The sequence below is a fragment of the Marmota flaviventris genome, chromosome 11, assembly GCF_047511675.1.
Source record: "Marmota flaviventris isolate mMarFla1 chromosome 11, mMarFla1.hap1, whole genome shotgun sequence".
NCBI lineage: Eukaryota > Metazoa > Chordata > Mammalia > Rodentia > Sciuridae > Marmota > Marmota flaviventris.
In genome coordinates, this window is record NC_092508.1 from 78,010,320 (window position 1) to 78,030,242 (window position 19,923).

At 40.0% G+C, this 19,923-nt stretch overlaps 1 protein-coding gene across 4 annotated transcripts in view; it reads right to left on the minus strand.

Moving 5' to 3' along the window:
* Positions 1 to 16,562, minus strand: part of Fmnl2 (formin like 2) — a 280,140-nt gene extending 263,578 nt beyond the window's left edge. For all 4 annotated transcript variants that reach the window (XM_027938006.2, XM_027938008.2, XM_071619173.1 and 1 more), the window contains exon 1: positions 16,035 to 16,562. In XM_027938006.2, the coding sequence (XP_027793807.1) occupies positions 16,035 to 16,151 (117 nt within the window). In that variant the 5' untranslated portion in view covers positions 16,152 to 16,562. The remainder of the gene's footprint in view (positions 1 to 16,034) is intronic.
* Between the last annotated feature and the right edge of the window lie 3,361 nt (positions 16,563 to 19,923).

The following is a 19,923-nucleotide window of genomic DNA, read 5'->3' on the forward strand; positions in this document are numbered from 1 at the left end:
AAATAAATAAATATTTGTGATGCTGTTAATTTCATTTATAATTCTCCTCTTTGTTCACTTTTGGCAGTTACTATTGTAAGCATTAGGGTAAAGTCTAGCACCCCGCCAAAAACACCAGCAATGTGATTGATGTGTGATTCAAAAAAGCTGTCAAAATGAACACTCCAAAAGAAATGAGTCACACGGCTGGGCCAGGCATGCTAATATTTTTGTACCATATTATAATCCTTTTCATCTGGACCTTCTTAGAGTTGGTTTATTACGTCCTTTCATGTAATTCTAAGCTGACTAAGGGTTACAATGAAAGGAATAAGAAGTTTGACAGAATGGGTTCATACCTTCATTACTAAAATCCAAAAATTAAGGCTACTTGATATGGAAATAGGACACACACACACAAAAAAAAATGCATGCAGCTTTAGCCCACGCAACTTTAAGAACCCTCAAGGGTCTGAGAACAGAGAATTTTATCTCACAGTATTCTGACAGTGCTATCAGATAGTCCTTTATCTCACTAACTTAAAAAAATTAGATTGCTGCTATAAAATTCAGGGCAAAAGTGACATTGATCAGACGAGAACAAGTAAACAATTTTCCTCACTGCAAAAGTAAAAAAGAAGGGTGCCTCTTCAGAAAATTCTAGGCTTTCATTCTGGGTGGTGGTAGTGTTTTGCTTTGGGACTGCCCTTTGTTTTAGAAGCTTAGCTCTGTTTCAGCAGATAGACTGAGTAGTACATAACCCAAACAGATTAATACAGAACCTTCTGGAGAAAAAATACAGGAAGGGAATGCAACCTTCCTCTTTCTTGGCTTTCTAGAACAAGTCAGATGGTACTGTGTTCTTGATTTGAAACAAAGCAGTTCCTACTGAACAATGTTCTTAATCAATCAAATAAAAACCCATCTATACACAAGTTATACAAATTCTTCCCCCCACCCTTAGCCACTACTGGAATTCAAAATAAAATCCAAATGACCCCTATCCATCTTGGAATGGAGCTAGAGCCAAACAAAACTTCAACAGCAGTTTCTTCAAGGCTCAGATGATCATGACCTTAAATGTGTTTTCTCATGTGAACTAGCTGCTTAGTGGTCACAGCACTGTACACAGCATGCTCTAATTATAAAAACAATGACACTTCCAGTATGCCCTGAAAGGGAATAGTGAATGAAATACCAAGGACTGTTTTTCTAGATAGTATAAAATATACAGGAGTCAAGATAAAATGTTTTAGTAGAGGCTACCTACATGGACCAGACCTTTAAAAATATTCACATCTCAAAAAATAAGTGCAACCTTAAGGCAAGAGTAGCAAGCAGAAGCCATTACCAGTTCAGTACTAGCACTCTGGGGCCCAGCTTTGTTCATCAATTTTCACACCTGGGGCTGATGATTTAACTTAAGTTACTTATGAATTATACTAGAGTTCCAATAGTCTAGAGTCTACAGCTAAAGTCAATGCTTTATCAAGTTCAACCAAAAAGGGAGGGGGTTATACCAAGTTATAAGAACTACCACTTTTGTCAAGTGCTGATCTCTGTCACAATTCGACTCCATTATATGCAACATCAAGTAATATTCACAACAATCCAAAGAAGTAGCTCCTGAACTCTTATAACCAATGGGCTCCCCAGACCTGAAAAGATTAATCAACTACAAGCAGCAAAAATTCTGATTCAAACTCGGGTCTAAAGCCAAAAAGTCTGTGTTTATAAATAAGCTTATTCTTTCCTTCTTTAACAGCTCAGATAAATACTCCTATATAATGTCCAATGTCCGTATTTACTAATAAATTTTGTAGAAAGCTTTCTAGCAAAGTGAGTTTGGTTGACATTTGCTCAATTTCTCACACTTGCAAACCACAGGTGTAAGGCTCATAGTCTATTGCAATTTGAGACAGAATCCCCTTAGCGCCTGAAAGGCTGTTGTTTACACAGAGGTATATCCAGAGCTTTAAACATTCAGGCACTAAGCAAAATTCATTTTATCTATGTATTACAATTTTCACCCAAATTAACAGTCTAGATTTATCAGCTTCACCTAAAATGGTATAAAAGTTCAACCTTAATATGTCCTTTGATAGCACATTACATATATAGCATATATACGTGACAAATACCTTTAAAAATCCTACCATCTCCACTTGCAGGCCTCTGTGTTCTACTAGGCAGTTAATACCTTAAGGTAGAGAGAATGTTTTAGTCACCTATGCATCCCAGCATCTTAATAGTGCCTTGCTTAGTGCAAACACTCAAACAGAACATTGAAAGAGATTACATGGGATTTATTTTTCAGAAATAAGCAATCTCCAACATAAGGCCCACTGATACAAGATAAAGCAATTGTTCCTCTCTGGAAGAAGTCCATATCTATGGGTTATCTCTGGGGGCTGAGCAAAAGGCTTACCACACTGTCTTTAAACTATAACAACACAACCATTTTACTAGGGACATTTACAAAAACAAAGGTTCAGGGCCGGTTGTCTGAAAGAGAGCCTTGAGAATGCCTTCAGAGGACAACTGTTACCAGAGAAAAAGAAAAAAGCCAATTTGATCACAAACAGTAGACGGTGACCTATTCATCCAGTTCTTATGTTATCTTTAATTTTTCAAAGCATATATAATTACTATTTGTTCTGGATTTATAACAACAAAATGAATACAGGCTGGAGAGATGTTGAATTTACCATCACAGGCATTTCAATTTCTTTTGAAACACTTTATATTTATTCTATTTATACTATACTTACAGCTTATGTTAATCTTGCATTTTTTGAATTGAAAGTCAAACAGTATATTAGGAATATGGTTTCCAAGTGAATGAGGCTCAGATTTTCAGCTCTGATATCCACTAGAAATGGGTCCCTTCCGTCAAGTTCATTCTCTAATCCTGGGCATCTCATATAAGAAACAGGGATGGTATCTACCATTCAAGTTCCTAAACTACTGTTCATATTTAAAGAAATGCACAAGCTGGGGATGTAGCTCAGTAGTCAAGTACCTGGTTAGCATATGCCAAATCCTGGGTTCCCAGAACCCCAGAACACACATAAAGAAACACACAGTAAGCAACCTCTATTATATTATTGCACAAGTGCATATATCAAATCCACATGCATTAAATCCTCACAAACCCACTAATACATGTTTAAAGATTCACTATGATACTAAGTCGTATAACTCTATAGGCAGGTGAGAATACATTAGCATTTCCCATCTATCACTCTCCAGTCACTGCTAATGATTTGAAAGTTCTGTGTATAGAATGGTCTAAATTTTTCTTTTATGGCTTCTCTTTTAGTCAAGCTCAAAAGCTCTCAAACTTTAACATGTGTAAGAATTTGTTTCAGTACAGAATATGCATTCTGTACTTGTAAGTGCAACTTAAAGGATTTTAGAGGTAATCTTAACAATATATAACTTATTTTAATTTTAGAATCAAACACCTGTTTAATCTTTTTAAAGGAAAGATTAAAAAAAAAAAAAACATGAAAAGAATCTGAACAATAAATTAGCCGGAGCTAAAACAATAAAGTAATTTATTTCTACTTTGCCTGCCCCGGGTCCATGCATGGCTTCAAGCAGATGAAATGGGCCAGTCTCAATACTGGCCTTCATATAGGGCACCACCCACAATTATCAGTAAATACCCCATTGCCAAAACAGATGCCCCATGGGTCTAGAACAGTGACACACCTGAAATGATCATTTGTTTTAAAATCATGTAAATTTAGGAAGAGGCAGAACTGTGACCTCACAAAGCCATTCACAAGAAATGTCTCTGTTGGAGCAAAGGAACAGAATCCTGGTCTCTACTTTCAGACTTTCCCAAAGGCTTACAAGGTCTGAAGTCAAATGGGCTGCATCATCTACATGCTGTTTACTTTATTTGCTTCAGGGTTCGTGGAAGCCCCTTCAGAGCCAACAGGGAAAGAAACATCACACTTGGGCTCCTTCTGCTGCCTGGAGGCTCTGACCTGCTTTTCACACATGTGTTCTTCTCATCCCTCCCATCTCACTGGAGATGAAAACACTTCATGATCTTCTATTTTATTGTCCTCCTAGCACTTTTCAGCATCTCAACAGTCCCCTGTGTATCTCTGGACCCCTTTCATGTCTGTCTTTCCGCACTGGCCCTGCTGGTTAAGCTGCAAATTAACTGAAGGCAGACCATGCATTTGCCATGGTTCAGAACTGCATCTAGCCAGTGGCTACAAACCTGCCTGGCCCACAGTAAGTGTTCAATAAATACCTTTGGACTGATTAAAGTATCACTCTTTCTTGAGCAATAGCAAATAAGCAAATCCACACAAAGCAGAAGAAAAAGCTCAGCAGTGGCTGGGACTGAGTTGGACTCTTAGAAGCTGAGTCCCTACTTCCTGTTCCACAGAAACCTGTTTTGAACACTCAAAGTAGAGTGACACTTTCCTCCTGAACCCTTAGAGCTTTGAATATCTGCAACTATATTGATTATAAAAATCTCTGGGTGTTTTGTTATTTGCTTTCCCAGCTACATTCTCAGACCCTTGAGATTAAAGTCAGATTTTTGCAGCATATAAAACAAGCTGCACTCTATGGAATACAGACATAGTAGCTTTTGTATGGAATTAATGCATCTAGTCCACAAAGAATAAAAAAGCAACATTCAGAGACATCTCACAGTTAACTCAGAAAGCATACACGGTGTGGTGCAAAAGCAGTTTCTTTCATCAGCAAGGCTGGGTTTAAATCCTGACTCCATTGTTTGGTAGTGGCCACTTCATCACTCAGAGTCCCACCGTCTCATTAGTGAAAGGAAGATACTACCGTCCTTCAAAGGTTGCCGGGAGCACCAGAGATGGTGCTTATGAAGTACCCACCTGGTGAGAAAGCTCCTATGCATTACCTTATTTGACAGCAGAATGCTCTCTTGAGTTTTAGAACAAACTGGATCAAAATTTTCACTGCCTTCTTACAGAACTTCAAGCCACAAACTCTCATGCCCTACATATCTCATTTCTCAAAAAAAATTTAGACTTACAAATGAAAATTTGAAAGCACTTTGCAAACAGCAAAACACTAAAATGCCAAAACAAGGAATTCTTCTCAAACTTGTTTTACTCCAAATTAAAAAAGAAAACATCATGATAGACATGTTTCTTTAAGAAAGCCCTTGTTACTATGTTATCTACTCACTTGATAACAGGACATTATGACAAACCTACCTGGCTAAATAACAGTGACAAACTACTGGTTTTCTTTCTATCTATCTTTCTTTGGTTCTGGGATGCTTACCCACTGAATTCCATCCCCAGCCCTATTTTTTGTTTTGTTTTGTTTTATTGAGACAAGATCTCATTAAGTCACTTAGGCCTTTGCAAAGTTGCTGAGGCTGGCCTTGAACTTGTGATAGTCCTGCCTCAGCCTCTCGAATTGCTGAGATTACAGGCATGTGCCACCTCGTCCAGCAAACCACTGATTGTCTTTGGCCACTTCAATTGGCCTCCATTTCTCCTAAATCATTAAGTCTTCCATAAGGAGTCAAGTGGAGCATGATGCCAATTTGTTATCTCTGAACATTTAGTATTTTGGGGCACCAACTACAATCAAGTCATATGGGCAAAACCAAGATAAGTAAGAATCTGTGACAAAAGTGTCATTTAGGCACAAAGGCAAGTTATGCACCAACCCAATGTGGTCAGTTAAATAGGTTTTCAAGCAGCTCCTTAAATTCCCAGGCCTTTCAGTGGGCAGTATTCTCTAAACAACAGTAATTACCTCCTGATATCTTCCCTTGGTCAAGCACTGTGCTGGAGAAGCAGCTGCCAGGGTCTAGAAGATGACCCTTGGCTTCCACAAGTCCACAATGTGAAGTGGCAGATAAAACAAAGATGTAAATAAATGATGGCTGAGAACATGAAGAGCAACCATAAAGCTACACACAAAAGCATCTTCTTATTTTACAGTCACACCTCACATGGATGATATTTAATCAACTACTTCATGAGTAAGAAAGCTAATCCACACTATAAAGAGATCAAAGTAGGGCAAGTTGGTTTTCCCAGCTTCCTCCAGCTGATGTGGACCTGTAAGGACACTTAGAAAAGGTTGTATTTCACAAGAGTCTTTAAAGCTAGATATAGTTTCAGTAAGCAGAGAAGTCTTTCTATCCAGGAAAATCACTGTGAGAAAAGATGTAAAGAAAGGAACATGCAGGCCTGTCCTGGGGACAGGGATAAAGGAATATCCAAGTAGGGTCCTGTAAAGAAACAGAAGAGCAGATGGCCCAACGTGGCTGCTTAGATGAGAAATCTGGGAAGGACACAGAAGTTACAGAGGAGTATAACGAAGGTAAATCATGACAACAAACATGGTCCAAGAACCCTCGAATCAGATCAGATGACTCGGATGGGAAAACCGCACACAATGAAATTCATAATCATATGCCTTTTAATACTTCAAGAGTCATCAAGAAAGACAATGAAAGCAAAGGGGCAGGACATTGGCTTGAAAGGGAAAACACAAAACTTGTATCTATGAATGTGTAATTCCGAGGATGAATGACCAAAACTGCAAATGATCATTTTCAGTATGAAAAATCCCTCTCCATTCACGCTTTATTATAGAAACATAAACCAAAACATCCTCTTTTTAGTATCATGAAAAACAGGGATACGATTCACGCACATGAAAATACCACTAAGGTTATCAATGATGATATAACTAAAAGCAGCAATACTTCCTAAGCCATTAGGCCCACTTGAACTGAGGAAATAACTCAAAGGAAGTGGTGGAAACCTCATGGTTTGAGGCATTTAGAATCAGACCACAAGACACAATCCTGTGGCCTACTCTCCTCCACTTAAGTGCTACCACTAAGAAAAGAACTTCAGGTAAGCAACTGTGCCTAGGGAGGCAAGGAGACCAGTCTAACTAAATCTGAGGAATGGCTGGAAAGATGAGGTTCTGATTCCTGATCTGAAGGCTGGTCACAAAAAAGTGCCCAGTCTGAAGACGATTTCTTCTGCTATCAGTTAAAGCAGAGGATTAGGCAACATCATTCTAAAGAAATAAACAAAAAGAATTTTTAAATTTCTCCATTACCAATAAAAAACAATCACAGAGCCAACCTTGTCACTTCTAGTAATTATTGGTGAGATTAAAAATAAATAAATAAAAATTTATATGTGTGTGTGTGTGTGTGTGTGTATAATGTTAAAGAATTACTTCATTAAATGAGGACGGGGACCTGTTAAATTCACAGATGATCTGGAGACTTCTGAGTCAAACAAATACTTTCCAAAATGCCCCTCTGAGACTCAAAATGTTCTACTATGCAGCACAGGAAAGTGAGAGAGGCTGAACACTGGCATGCTGAAAAATTCCACAAACCCAGGAGGCCACAGGTTCTAAATGGTCTCTCCAAGTACACATCTGGATGCACTGAGGAGACAGCAACAGAAGGCCCAGGGAGTCACCAATTCAAGTTTATGGCATCCCAGTCCCAAGACCTTAGGACCAAACAGGCTTTCCAGGTTCACCAGGCAGAAAGTCCCTGGGAATAATAAACCCCAGTTAATTAATATACCTCACTGTGACCAAAAAGAGAAAATTTTCTCAGAAGTACCACAAAGCTGACCATATGGCGGAATGAAAGAACCAGAACTAAAACTACAAATCTATTCACCAATTTATTGCCTTTGCACTTTGGTTCCCCAGAACCCACAAGGACATTTGGCTGTTGGATTCACTAGGCATGACATGCCAATCATGAGCGTTGTCCATGATGATCATGCTGTATTCAATTTCTTCTGCTATTGGTTACCATAATACTTCCTTTTATATCAAAAAAGAACATTCAATGAAGGTAGACGAGATTCTTTCCAATCATTCTGACATTGTAAAACAGTCATCTTCTTTACCTTCGCCACCAGAACAAACCCCCATTATGATCCTTTAGTATTCCCATCCAAATCCATATTTTCTTTAGCCCTAATCTCAATTACTAAAAATTTTTATCTAGTCATAAATCACTTCACATGCATTTTGTTGGAGATATTTATTTAGATGAAAACAGACAATAACTGCTTCTATCCTCTCAGTTGCAAAAAAGCATGTACTGCTCTCAAACAACAAAAGTTAAAGATTATGAATAAAAGGAATGTCTATTTGCTTATGTTATAATAAAGGAATAACTAGAGTATTGCATTGAGAAGAATCAGCTCATTCTTGACCTAGCATCCTATTTATCTTTCTATTCTCAAAGCTAATTGCTTATATAAGCATGCCAATTTGCCTTGATTATAGGATTCTTAATAAATGAATGTTGTTTACATTTCACAAGTGTATTTGAATTTCACTCCAGGAAGCCAAGCTCATCAAGTCTTTGTAAGTGGTAAAACCAGAGATCAAAGCAAAAGGCCTACATTGAACCAACAAACAATTAAGCTTGAGAATAGAGGCCCAAACAAAAAATCCAATAGATTTTTTGCTAGTTCTACCCCAATAGTACACCTCAGGGTAACTGCTCAATCTTATATCATAATACATAAAACTTCCAATGAAATTTCTCTTTTCAGTAATTTGATGGTCATTTCTTAAATAGTTCAATCTGTCTACTATTCAACAGGCTTTTCATTTTTTCTTCTATTTTTCTCATCTTGCTTCTTCTGTTTGAATCAAGTATCTTCAGTTTTCTTTAACTCTCCTATTCTTAATTGTACCTAATTTTTGTCTTTTTTTCTTTTCAGTATTGAAGGTTGAACCCAGAGGTCTTTAACACTGAGCAAAGTTCCCAGCTTTTTTTTTTTTTTTTTTTGAGACAGGATCTCTGTAAGAAGCCGACTTCCAACTTGTAATCCCCCTACCTCAATCTCTTTTTTTGGTACTGAACAGAGCAGCACTGAACCACTGAGCCACATCCTTATTACATTTTTATTTTTTTTATTTTGAGATAGCTGCTGAGTCTGGCTTTGAAGTTGCAATCCTCCTGCCTCAGCCTCCCAAGCTCCTTAGATTACAGGTGTGCACTGTAATCTCATTTCTTAAACACCACCTTACCCTTAACACTCATCATCTTTTTCATGGTTTTAATTTGTATGCTTAGGGAAAACACTCCTCTAGCACAGTGGATCTCAACTGGGACTGTACATTCAAATCTCATAGAAAGCTTCTTAAACCCAATACCTAGGTCACACCCCTAATTCATCAGAATTTCTGCAAGTAAGATCCAGGCATCACTACTTTAAGAGGCTCCCCAGGTGATATCCATGCACAGCCAAGTTGAGAAAATACTGCTTTACCTTACCAATCTCTTCTTTATCCTACCTTAAATAAGGTGTTCTACCAAACTTCCATAAAAAAAAAAAAAAAAAAAAAAAGAACAAGGAAAGGAAGTCAGGTTCCTGAGCAAATCCTGAATCAAGACTTGAGACCAGTGAGATTATTTTCAGGCACCATCAGTCACATTTTAGTGTCCTAGAACCAGTCACATGACCAAATATGTGAACAATGATGTCTTTCTCAAAGCCAACAAGTTTAAGATAAACCAGGCCATAGGTTCCATCCACCAGAGAGAAGTCAGTCAAGATGACTTTTGAAGATCTAAGGTCTAAGCTCCTTGAGGTTTTCAGCTTCTTAACAATGGATGACAGGGGCTCAAGAATGCAACAGACTTCTTCAGCAAAGAAAAGAGTGGACTAAGAGTAAACTATTTCTACAGGTGAAGTAGGGGTCACTAAGCCAATTACAGGCTACATAAGAACACTGAAAATATTGGAGGATCACAGACACTAAAAAAAAATTGGTCCCAGAAACTGTACAACTCATGATAAGGTGCCCACCTGTCAGCATTATTTAATGGCCATGTTTTTATTTTTTTAAGGGTGTGAAAATAATGTATTGCTCTGCATCAAATACCATTATACCACCAAGTAGGGACTAGCTATTTCCAAATTTAAGAATTCCCAGCTGTTCCACTCCACATCTGTGATTCACAGTCCGTGAGGCAGTTCTCCAGCTACCAGTTCTTTCATGGACATTACTTCCAAAACATATCAGTTGGAACTGCATAGTCCTTGGCTTTATCTTAAAAGTCAGGGTTCTGGAGAAGAGAACAGGGTGACTGGGGAGGGAAAAGATGATCTCCCCACAGCATGGACAGAATTTCAAAGGGAAGACCAGGGATGAGTTATCTCTGTCCCCAGTGTTCAAGTAGGTAAAAGCTAAGATGGTGCATAAATTCTCTCTATAGGAACGTACCTCCTGTCATTAGGAAGGGAATGTTTCCATAAAAAGCCACTCTATAACAGGGCCTCTGTCAAGTAGCTGTATAGCCTGTAATTCACCTTTCCTCCTAAGTTCTTGTTTCTGAAAGCATTCCACATACCAGTACCCTCCTGCAAAGGAGAGACGGTCAACTAATCAGTGCTTCTTGTGTTCACAACCTTTTTGACATCTATGACATCTTAAATATGAGACCCAGGGAGCCACCTCACCTTGTCCTTATCCCCCAAGTCCTGAGTATGAACACAAGAGCACAGTTCCTTAAGATCAAGTCCTTCAGGCAACAGTTCTTGTAAAAACAAATGAATTCCTAAAACAAACATGAGCCTACACTCACTTATTTTTTCTTTGTGCCCAAGAGAGACCTACACAAAAAGCTTCCCCACTCTCAGGTGCTACAGTTCCATGTCCACACCTACAGCTGCTGCCTTACCTCTGGTGGGGAGCAGCTTTCAAGCTGATAATGCACTTGCTGTATCTTGGGGTGGGAAGTGCCTTCTTGTCACCAGCATTTTTTACACAGCTCAAAACAACTCAAACAGAGGACTTACTATTCATTTTTTTGACAACTCTAAATGTTAACTATTTCTCCTTATGCCAATGTGGTTTTTGGTCACTGACCTTAGGGATTCTACTCTCTAGATCATGCGGAACATAGCTGCACACGTCCACATAAAAGGGCAACAGAACGCCAAGTCAGCTAAAGGATCACAAGTGTTATTGTGTTCTACAAATTCTACACTTCCAAGTGCTATGATTTCTGTCAGCTCACAACTATCCTAACAGTTGTGCTAAATTTAATTCCTATTCACAAGTAAAGAAAGCCAAAAACCAGGGAAAGAGTTCAGCTTGCTAAAACTGGTACAGATGATTCTAGAAACTAGGTCTCCTGCTTCCCAGACCAATGCTCTTTGCTAAATGAGAACTCACAGGTAAAAGTAATTCTTATCCCATGAGAATTTAAGAGCATGCATACCTTTTCCCCCCAAATTTCATCAGCTTACCTTGCTGCCATCTTTCATTGGAGCCATATATCTGCATCAGAGAATACCCTTTGATCAATCAACTGCTTAGATACCCAAATATATTTTCAGTTTTTATTGGTTTATTAGAAGGAAAAATGCATGCTGCTGCTGATGATATGTGTAATAACTGCAAGCATCTATTCACAGCTCAAGGAGTTAACTGCCCAGGGTGAAACTGTAATAGTTCAAAATGACAACACTCTGCCCCCTTCCACACTCTCTTTCCCTCACAACAGGGGAAAGGATGTGAGAAAACAAATCAACAGCATGTGATGGCCTCACTACATTCCCACAGATCCATCTGCTCAACAGATCTCAGGGCAAATACTCTCCTTGGAAGTAGTAGAAAGAGAAGGACACTTTGCAACGGGAAACAAACTTGGGTGTTACAACTTGACCTTCCTTGTCCCTTTCATAGGTAACTACATTTGAAGGGTACACATTCCAATGACAGGTTTTCTCTTCCCTCTGGTTTGCAAAACCTAAGCTTTCTAGCCAAGGTGTTTCAAACCTGCCTTGAAAAGAAAAACTTTGAAACACATCCATTTTCACGCCTGAAAATAGAAGAGTATAGCACAGATGGCCAAAAGGGCCAACATCTAAAGAGAAACATTAGTGCACCTTACTTTTGGTCACTTCTGAGAAATTTCTGCCAGTGTTATATATTCTGAAACTTGCATTTACCAGATTTTAAAACTTTTTTACTGCTAGTCCCAGGCCCTTTTATTTATTTATTTGCAAATATAGGTTTAAGAAAGCATAATGTAATGAGAAAGCCTGGAGAAAGAGAAAGAGATCCAAATCTGGGTTAAAATTCCATATTGGTTATTTAATAACTATATGACTTGGGGCAATTTAGGCAATTGTCTTTAGGCATCTATAATATTGCTGATGGTTGGAGTTTCTGTGGATTATACAAAAACAGGTGAGCACAGGGTAATATCATAGGCATTCAGAAAGTATTCCTATTCCTTCCTAATGCAAAGTGAGTGTTCAATCTCAAGATAAACTGAAAAGGAAATTAAATCAAATTAATCAGATATCAAAGCAGTTCTCAATATCAAACATAGCATTGCCCTAAAACATTACTTTCTAATCTTTTCATATCTGATATTATAAAGATATACAGCAACTAAAACATAGGACTTAAAATGATCCCTTTCTCTGATGTTCAAAGAAACAATCCTTAGGACAGTTCTTTGACAAAGGAATTGGAGGACTTATATTTTATGTTGTAAACTGACTGCAAGTCAAAAATCAGTGAACAGTATCATGATGGAGTGTCTAATGTAAAAAAAAAAAAAAAGGTATTCCTGGATAAAGATCGTCAGTTTTTCGTGACATGCACTAAGAATCACCTTAACAACATCAACTTTGAAAATAGAGAAGGATGGATTTGTGTGTGTGAGAGCCCAACAATTAGACAATGTTTAAGAAATATAATGGAGACCCACATGGATATTTAATCATAAATGTGTGATACTCAAAAAAAAAAAAATACAGTCCAAAGTTACCTACAAAATATATCCCCTAAAAGAACAAAGATGAAAGTAAATAACTGAACTCATAATTTGAAACATTTCCATTGAAAAGTGTAACAAACACTGAACATGTATGGCAGTAGTGTATATATGCATGCAAAGGTATATCGCTTTACAGGTGTACCTGAAAGGTAGGTACAAAGATGCAAATGGTTAAATACATACATTGAGTGATATTTTATCTTAAATATAAGTTTTTCAACTATTATAATAATGCTGAATAATCCTCTTTAGGAGGATTAAACTTCTAAGATGTAGATCCACTTTTTACTAGTAATTATTCACAAAAAGTTTTTTTTTAAAGAGAATTTTTTTTTAATATTTATTTTTTAGTTTTCAGTGGACACAAAATTTTGATTTTTATGTGGTACTGAGGATGGAACCCAGCGCCCCGCGCATGCCAGGCGACCTCGCTACGGCTTAAGCCACATCCCCAGCCCAAGTTTACCCCTCTACTGATCTTAATTCAGTCTTTTGCCTTGTCATCTCTTCTTTCCATTCATATGCACTAATTTTTTGGATATGTACAATTCAACCTATGCAAACTGATGATGGGAGGGGTTATAGTCATTGAGTAAGTTTGGACTCTTAGAGAGTTCCTGCAAAGAAATAAGATGAACCACTGTCAAGATAATTTAACTTAAAAAAAAAAAAAAAAAAAAAACACTGTCATTTTAAGTTTTATTTACTTTTCCCCAAGGGTTTAAATACTATAGAGCTACAGGTTGGGAAGAACTATTTCCCTAACCCAAAAGGGCTCGTTAATACTGAAGTAAATCAAACTAACAAAGAGATGCTTATACACTTTTCTATACAGTATTACCTCTAGTTTCCCTCCCACAACCCATACATGATCTGTATAAGAAATAAAACTGATGTTATTAACACCAACATAACTCCTGTTGTCTAAGGATAGAGAATTCCTCCACATATTATATGCTTTACAATCTGCCATTTAAAACTTCTCCTTCAATCTTGATCTCCAGACTCAAATGCTTTCAACTGATTTGTCAAGCAATTCAAAAGAGAAAAGCAAAGTTAAGAACACAGTATATACAAATTCAGAGAAAAAAAAAGACAAGAAATATCATCTACACATGGCACTAGATAATTTGGGAGTGTTTTCTTTGATTCTGCTCATAGATTTTCCCAAGAGGAAGTGGAACTCAGTTGGAAGAGTACAAATGTGTCCCTAACAGGGTCCCCAAGCTGAGAAAGTTTTGTTTGTGTTCAAAAAAGTTCAGCCTGGTATTTTTGGATTTTGTTTTTTGTTTGAGAGGCTCAAAATATTGTAAACAACTTTAAAAAGAACTGCATCCAGTAACTGTGAGAGACACAGCAGAATAAAAGCAACCATAATAATCAACAATGGCCCCATGGAGCTTGTGACGTACAATCATAAAAGTCTACATATTAACTTTGTGACTGCTAGACTTAACAGGAAAACAAATCCACCATGTTAATGAAGGGACATTATTTTTCTAAAGATTAATTCATACCATGTGTTATTAATCAACAGGGTAACTGAAAACTCATGCAAAAAAACGCTATTCCAGTTGAGCAGAACTTAATTGCATTATTGTTATTATGGCTGCTGCACTGGTTTCCCTGTGTCCCTGGCTCCTCGGCTCCACGTACTCATACACAGCACCACAGTATGGAGAGGAAAAGCAAGGAGTTAAAATCACGTCTAGTAGGAACGGTTTGAAGAAAAATGTTTGTCTCTGGAAAGACAGGTCAAGTATGTACCCAGGCTGCCTTGAGAAGTAATTAAGCCTAGGCTGTTTCGTTTCAGAGTGTCCCATCTTGCACAACGTGGAAGCAGCTGTGGGAGATCACAGGCGTTGCAAAGTAAGACAGGCAACATCATCTAGCTCCTCCACTGAAACACCAGTTTCCAGGTGGCCTGAAAAAGCTCATAGCCTCTGCTATCCCAGCAAGCACAAAGCTAACCTGCCATCCCCATGCCAAACAAGAACCTTTTCAAGTCCGGAAGAAATGGAATTTAAATGTCCCAGCCACCGTTCAAAACATCTGAAAACTGGTTTTTGATCTGGGACTCCAGTCACTCCCCAAAACTGTTAGGCTACATGCCTCAAAACCTGCAGGTAGTCACAGACGTTGACTGCCCGAATTACAAGTTCCTCTTGCTGCCTAATGTTGTCAGGTTTGGGGATAACCAGTTAGGAAAAGGGAAGTGTACAAGTGTGAGGAATAGGAATGCGTCCCCGTCTTGCTCGTTTCCTTCCCAACATCCCTTAAAAAGAGGCTGAACACTAAAACTGTTGGTCTGGGGACCAACTACATCTCAGACCCTGGCTGAGCAAGGGAAAAGTCACCACTCCCGCTAGAACTCACAGTAGGATAGTCTCTGACTGGGAAGGGCCCAGAAACTTAGTCCCAGTAGAAAAGAAGAAAGAAGGGAATTTTCAGAGTCTTGGATATAAGAAGCTGGGAGAAGAGGGGCGGGGGTCGCCCGTGTAGTCATAACAGCTCTCAAAATGCCGCTGCAAAATTGCACATTTTTTATGTGATTTAAGACTAAAGAGAACACACTGAGATTCTCCCCCGCCTGGGCTTCAGATGCCCCCCCCCCGCTTAGGGACCTGGGCATCCCACTGCTGCAGGTCTCCTCCTCTTTCCCTTTCGGGGGAGCTACAGCTCTGCCAAACCACAACGTCCGCCCTCCAAGTTCGCCTTCGCTAACCGCCCGACTCAGCGCCTGCGGCCAGCCACCTGCGCCCATCTGCCAGGGACCCCACAGGCCCAGGGTTGGGCGCCCGAAGTGTAGTTTGCATGGGGCTCAAGGTTTACGGGGTTTTTGTTTTTAAAACAAAAAGCCTTAGCGGCTCATCGCCCCCTCCTCCCGGGCCCGCGCCACCTTCCCTCCCCACACTCGCAGTACCACCCCGACACACGCGTTGCGAGGTGCCTCTCCCGCCAGACAATGGGTTCGGGGCTGGCCCGGCAGCCCGCTCCGAGCCCCTATCCCCATCCCGGCACCACAAGAGGTCTGAACGTGAGGTACTCGAGGGGGAGGGAGGCAAGAAGCAAGGCGGGGAAACCACAATGGAGAAGGTGAAAGCCTCCCCCTTGGGACAGGAGGCTTGCTCCCCGCGCGGAGCGAAGGGGAGGGGGCGGAGGTCAGCTGCGCCGCCTGGCCGGGGGCCCGGGTCCCCGCGCCCCGCAGCCGACGCGCACTCACCAGCACGATGGCAAATCGCTCCTCCAGTTCACCTGGCTCGGGCATCGGCAGCTTCAAAGGCACGTTGTGCGCTCTGAAATCGGTCTGCTGAGAATCCATGCTCCCTGCGTTGCCCATGTCGGCTGCGCGCTGGAGTCAGGGGTTGCTCCGGGCCCCTCGCTCCCGTGTCGGAAATCACAACAGCTCCCGGCGGTCGACTCTCGCCCGCTGGCGGACCTGCCTTGCTCCCCGCCCTCCGCCGCGCCCCGGAGACTGTGCAGCGCACGCCTCTCCTAGCAGCGCTCCAAGCCCAGCCGCCCCCCGGCCTCCCTCATGCTCTCCGCCGCCCCAGCGCGGCCCCGGCCTCTTTTCCACAGGAGGGGTCGTCAGGGCGCCGGGCGCCTATGTGCATGTTGCTCCGCTAGCACACCGCCCCCTGCCAGCGATCGCGGTCAGCCGGCGCGTGCTCCCTCCTACTCGATCTCCCGCCGGGGCCGCGGCCGCAGCTGACACTTCCAGACCCCAGCCGGCCACCCCAAAGCACGTTCAACGAACACCTCAGGCAGACAAATGCGGCTCCGCTCTCGCCGACACAATGCCCCCTCTCGCCGGCCCCCGCCCCCGGCCCAGCTCCGCCCACCGGCCCCGCAGACTGCCGGGACGAGTAGTTTCTGCCCTAACTGTCCGGACGCAGAAACCACGCCCGCTCTGAAGGGCCGCGCCGGGTTGGGACTGTTCCAAGCAAAAGCAAGCTAGACGCCTCTGGAGATGGTTTATGTCACTCTTGATCTCCCACACCCCAACAGTAGAAATTAATACCTCCGGCACCTCGTATCTGACCCTTAGGCACGTTTGACAAGTGGATGAATGAATCCAGTCAGTGGGTGAATGCAGGCATTCTGATTTAAATTCAGAAGATCTTTACTATTGGAAAGCATATAGTTGAAGAAGGGACTTCTAAAGTATTGCCTACGTTATTTAATAAGCTGGGAGTGGGACCATGGGTGCCTTTGTGTTCTTTTTTTCTTCATATATGCCGTTATATGTTCTTTAATGTGACTGAAATGTTTTAAACAGAAATATATCATTTATGATATATGTAGTTAGATCCTAGGAATTGAGTAAGAAAGACTCAATTCTACTGAAAAAAAAAAAAAACTAGCACTCATAGCTGGGTGCTGTGGCGCACTCCTGTAATCCCAGCGACTCAGTAGGCTGAGACAGAAAAATCGCCAGTCTCTACAACTTAAAGATACCCTGTCTAAAAAATAAAATGAATATATAAAAGTGGCTGGGAATGTAGCTCAGTAGTAGAGTACCCCTAGTACCTCAAAAAAATAATAATAAAACTCACCTGTCAAACACCTATTATGCTCTTATGTATGAGTTACTCTTTTCCATGGGGGGGGGGGGGGAGTGTTGCCCATAGTCTGCAATGCCTCCCAGTCTAGTAAAGAAAAAAATTTATACAAATAACCATATTTTCTATGAGATTAATAGAATGACAGTATCTTGGGAGGTAACTCTTATTCCTCCAAAGCAGGCTTGTGCCAGGTATTTTCAGAAAAGTCTGAGCCCAAGCCTGTCCTCTAGGGTGTGTTTCAGACGATTACTACCCATTGTGAACCCTTGGAAACAGAAACAACCTTACCAGGTACCCGTGTAGTAGATTTCAAGGGCCTCCACCTGATTTACTTGTGGCAGAATTCCTGCATTTCGTTCTTTCATAGGGTAAGGTGGTGTTTCGTTAACCTTGTTTATTAGACTCACTTAGGGGAGCTTTTTGTTAAAACTACACACACCTTGGTCCCTGCATATATACCAGAATCTCCCTAAGCAGGAGCAAGTATATTTTTAACAGGGTCACTCTAGTAATTCTGATGTGCATTTATCATTGTTATTCTCATGATTAGGAGGAAGTGCATCTAGATGAGGTAATTACCACAATTCAGTCACCAAGGACCACATTTCATTTGGCTTTATAAACTCCAAGATAGATTGAGCATAGTAGATGCTCAATGACTTGTTGAAGTAACAGGAGGCTTTCACCAAAAATGTAGAGAGCAGATACCCACAAATATATTGCATATGTATCCTAATAAATAAACCACTTCTAGACTGTTTTAAAAGGGGAGAGACTATAAAATTCTGAATAAATGCAATCTGTATTTCTAAAGTGAGACTCTATCAAAGTTAGTGACAGCTGCCACTGATCTAAGAGTAAACAGATACAGATACACCAAACTAATGAAAATGAGTAAGAAAGAAAGCAGCTAGCTAGATCAGGTGAGACATTTTTAACCCAAGAATGTATTAATTTTACTGTAATAATTGGGTCTGAATGACTCAGAAAATAAGTCCACCCAGAGAATTGCCTGTCTGGGCATAAAGTCTGAAATTCTTTTCTGTAGTCAAGAAAGCCTTTTTATTACATTTATGGCTCCCTCTGGTCATATTTCTGCCAGTAACCAAGACCTTTTTCTCCCCTTCAGTCTTATCACATCTAATTTCTCTTATAATCTCACACTTTGAGAGAAGCCAAGCACAAAGTGTGCAAACTCATGAACCAAAAGTACTTTTTGGCCATTTCAAGTTTTGCCTTCTCTAATATTTGATTGTTATTTATAACTATTATTAAGAGTAGAAATAAACATTCCATAGGATTGTGAAATTCCTGAGGGAATTAATCAACATATCAGGAAAATTTTTGTTTTGGTGTGAGCACAATGACAAAGAAAGGAGAAGACATTTCTATTACTTAGACAGTAGCACTTGTCATCCCCACAAAATTAAAGTCAGGCAATCATTTTAAACTACATATGCCATTTTCTGACCACTAATATATATGATTTATTATGGCCAATGTTGTAAAATATGGAAAAAAGAAATTGTCTTTTGAAACTGTCTATTCAGAGTTGGAGATGTGATAGTTGATAGAGTTCTTGCCTAGAGGAGACAAAGCCCTAGGTTCGATTCCCAGCACCACCAAGAAAAAAACAAAAATCTACTCAACTGAAATGTTAGAACATTCTAAGCATCAAGAATTTGGAAGCTATGCCAGGGATGGCTTGGTCAGGGATACCCCAAAACGATTGTGATTGCTTTCAAAGATACTCTTTCATCTTTTGTAACAAATACTCCTACAAGATTAGCATTTGAGGGATTGAAACTGTTTTATGGGTATTTCCTCAAGTTTTAAGTGTAAGGAACAGCTTTGTAGCTAGGTTTACTTATTATCCTAAAAAGGGAGTAATAAAACCCTAAAATTCTCCTGGTTTGTGTAGTTATGTAGAAATGAGGTAATTGATGTGATAAACACAACCACTGATAGTCTCGGATCAAAACTGTGAAATAGTAGTATCCAAAATTGTAGCAGGATTGTTACTGACCAATATATATCTGCAAAAGTTTCATGATTCACCTATTCATCTACTTTCATTTGAAAAGTAGTTATTGAGCACTAATCAAGAGATACTGCTCTCAATTTTAAACAATGTTTAAACCCGATTTTTTCAATTTTTGCTTCAGATAGCCTTCTTCAAACAATGAACTGACAAAAACATATCTCAACTCTCCAATTCCCCACTCTCCTCTTGAACCAATTAGGAATGCTTTTGTCATCCAATTAATAATGACTTTAATAGTTTCTTGATATTTTTCTTATATTTCAAGAAACCTGAAGAAAGGTGGCTGCTAATATTTGTTCAGAAACTCCATAAAACTATGACTAGTATCTGTGTGATGTCTTGGTCCTTCCTAGGTACTTACAAAATAGCTGCCAGAGTGCTATGATCCAAGTCTGTATTCAGGGTGGGATGTAAGGTAAAGAGACAACATTGTATAAGTCTAAACTCCCCATGCAAAAAGGAATTCTCCTAGCAGACAGCTTTCCAACTTGAACTGCAACATG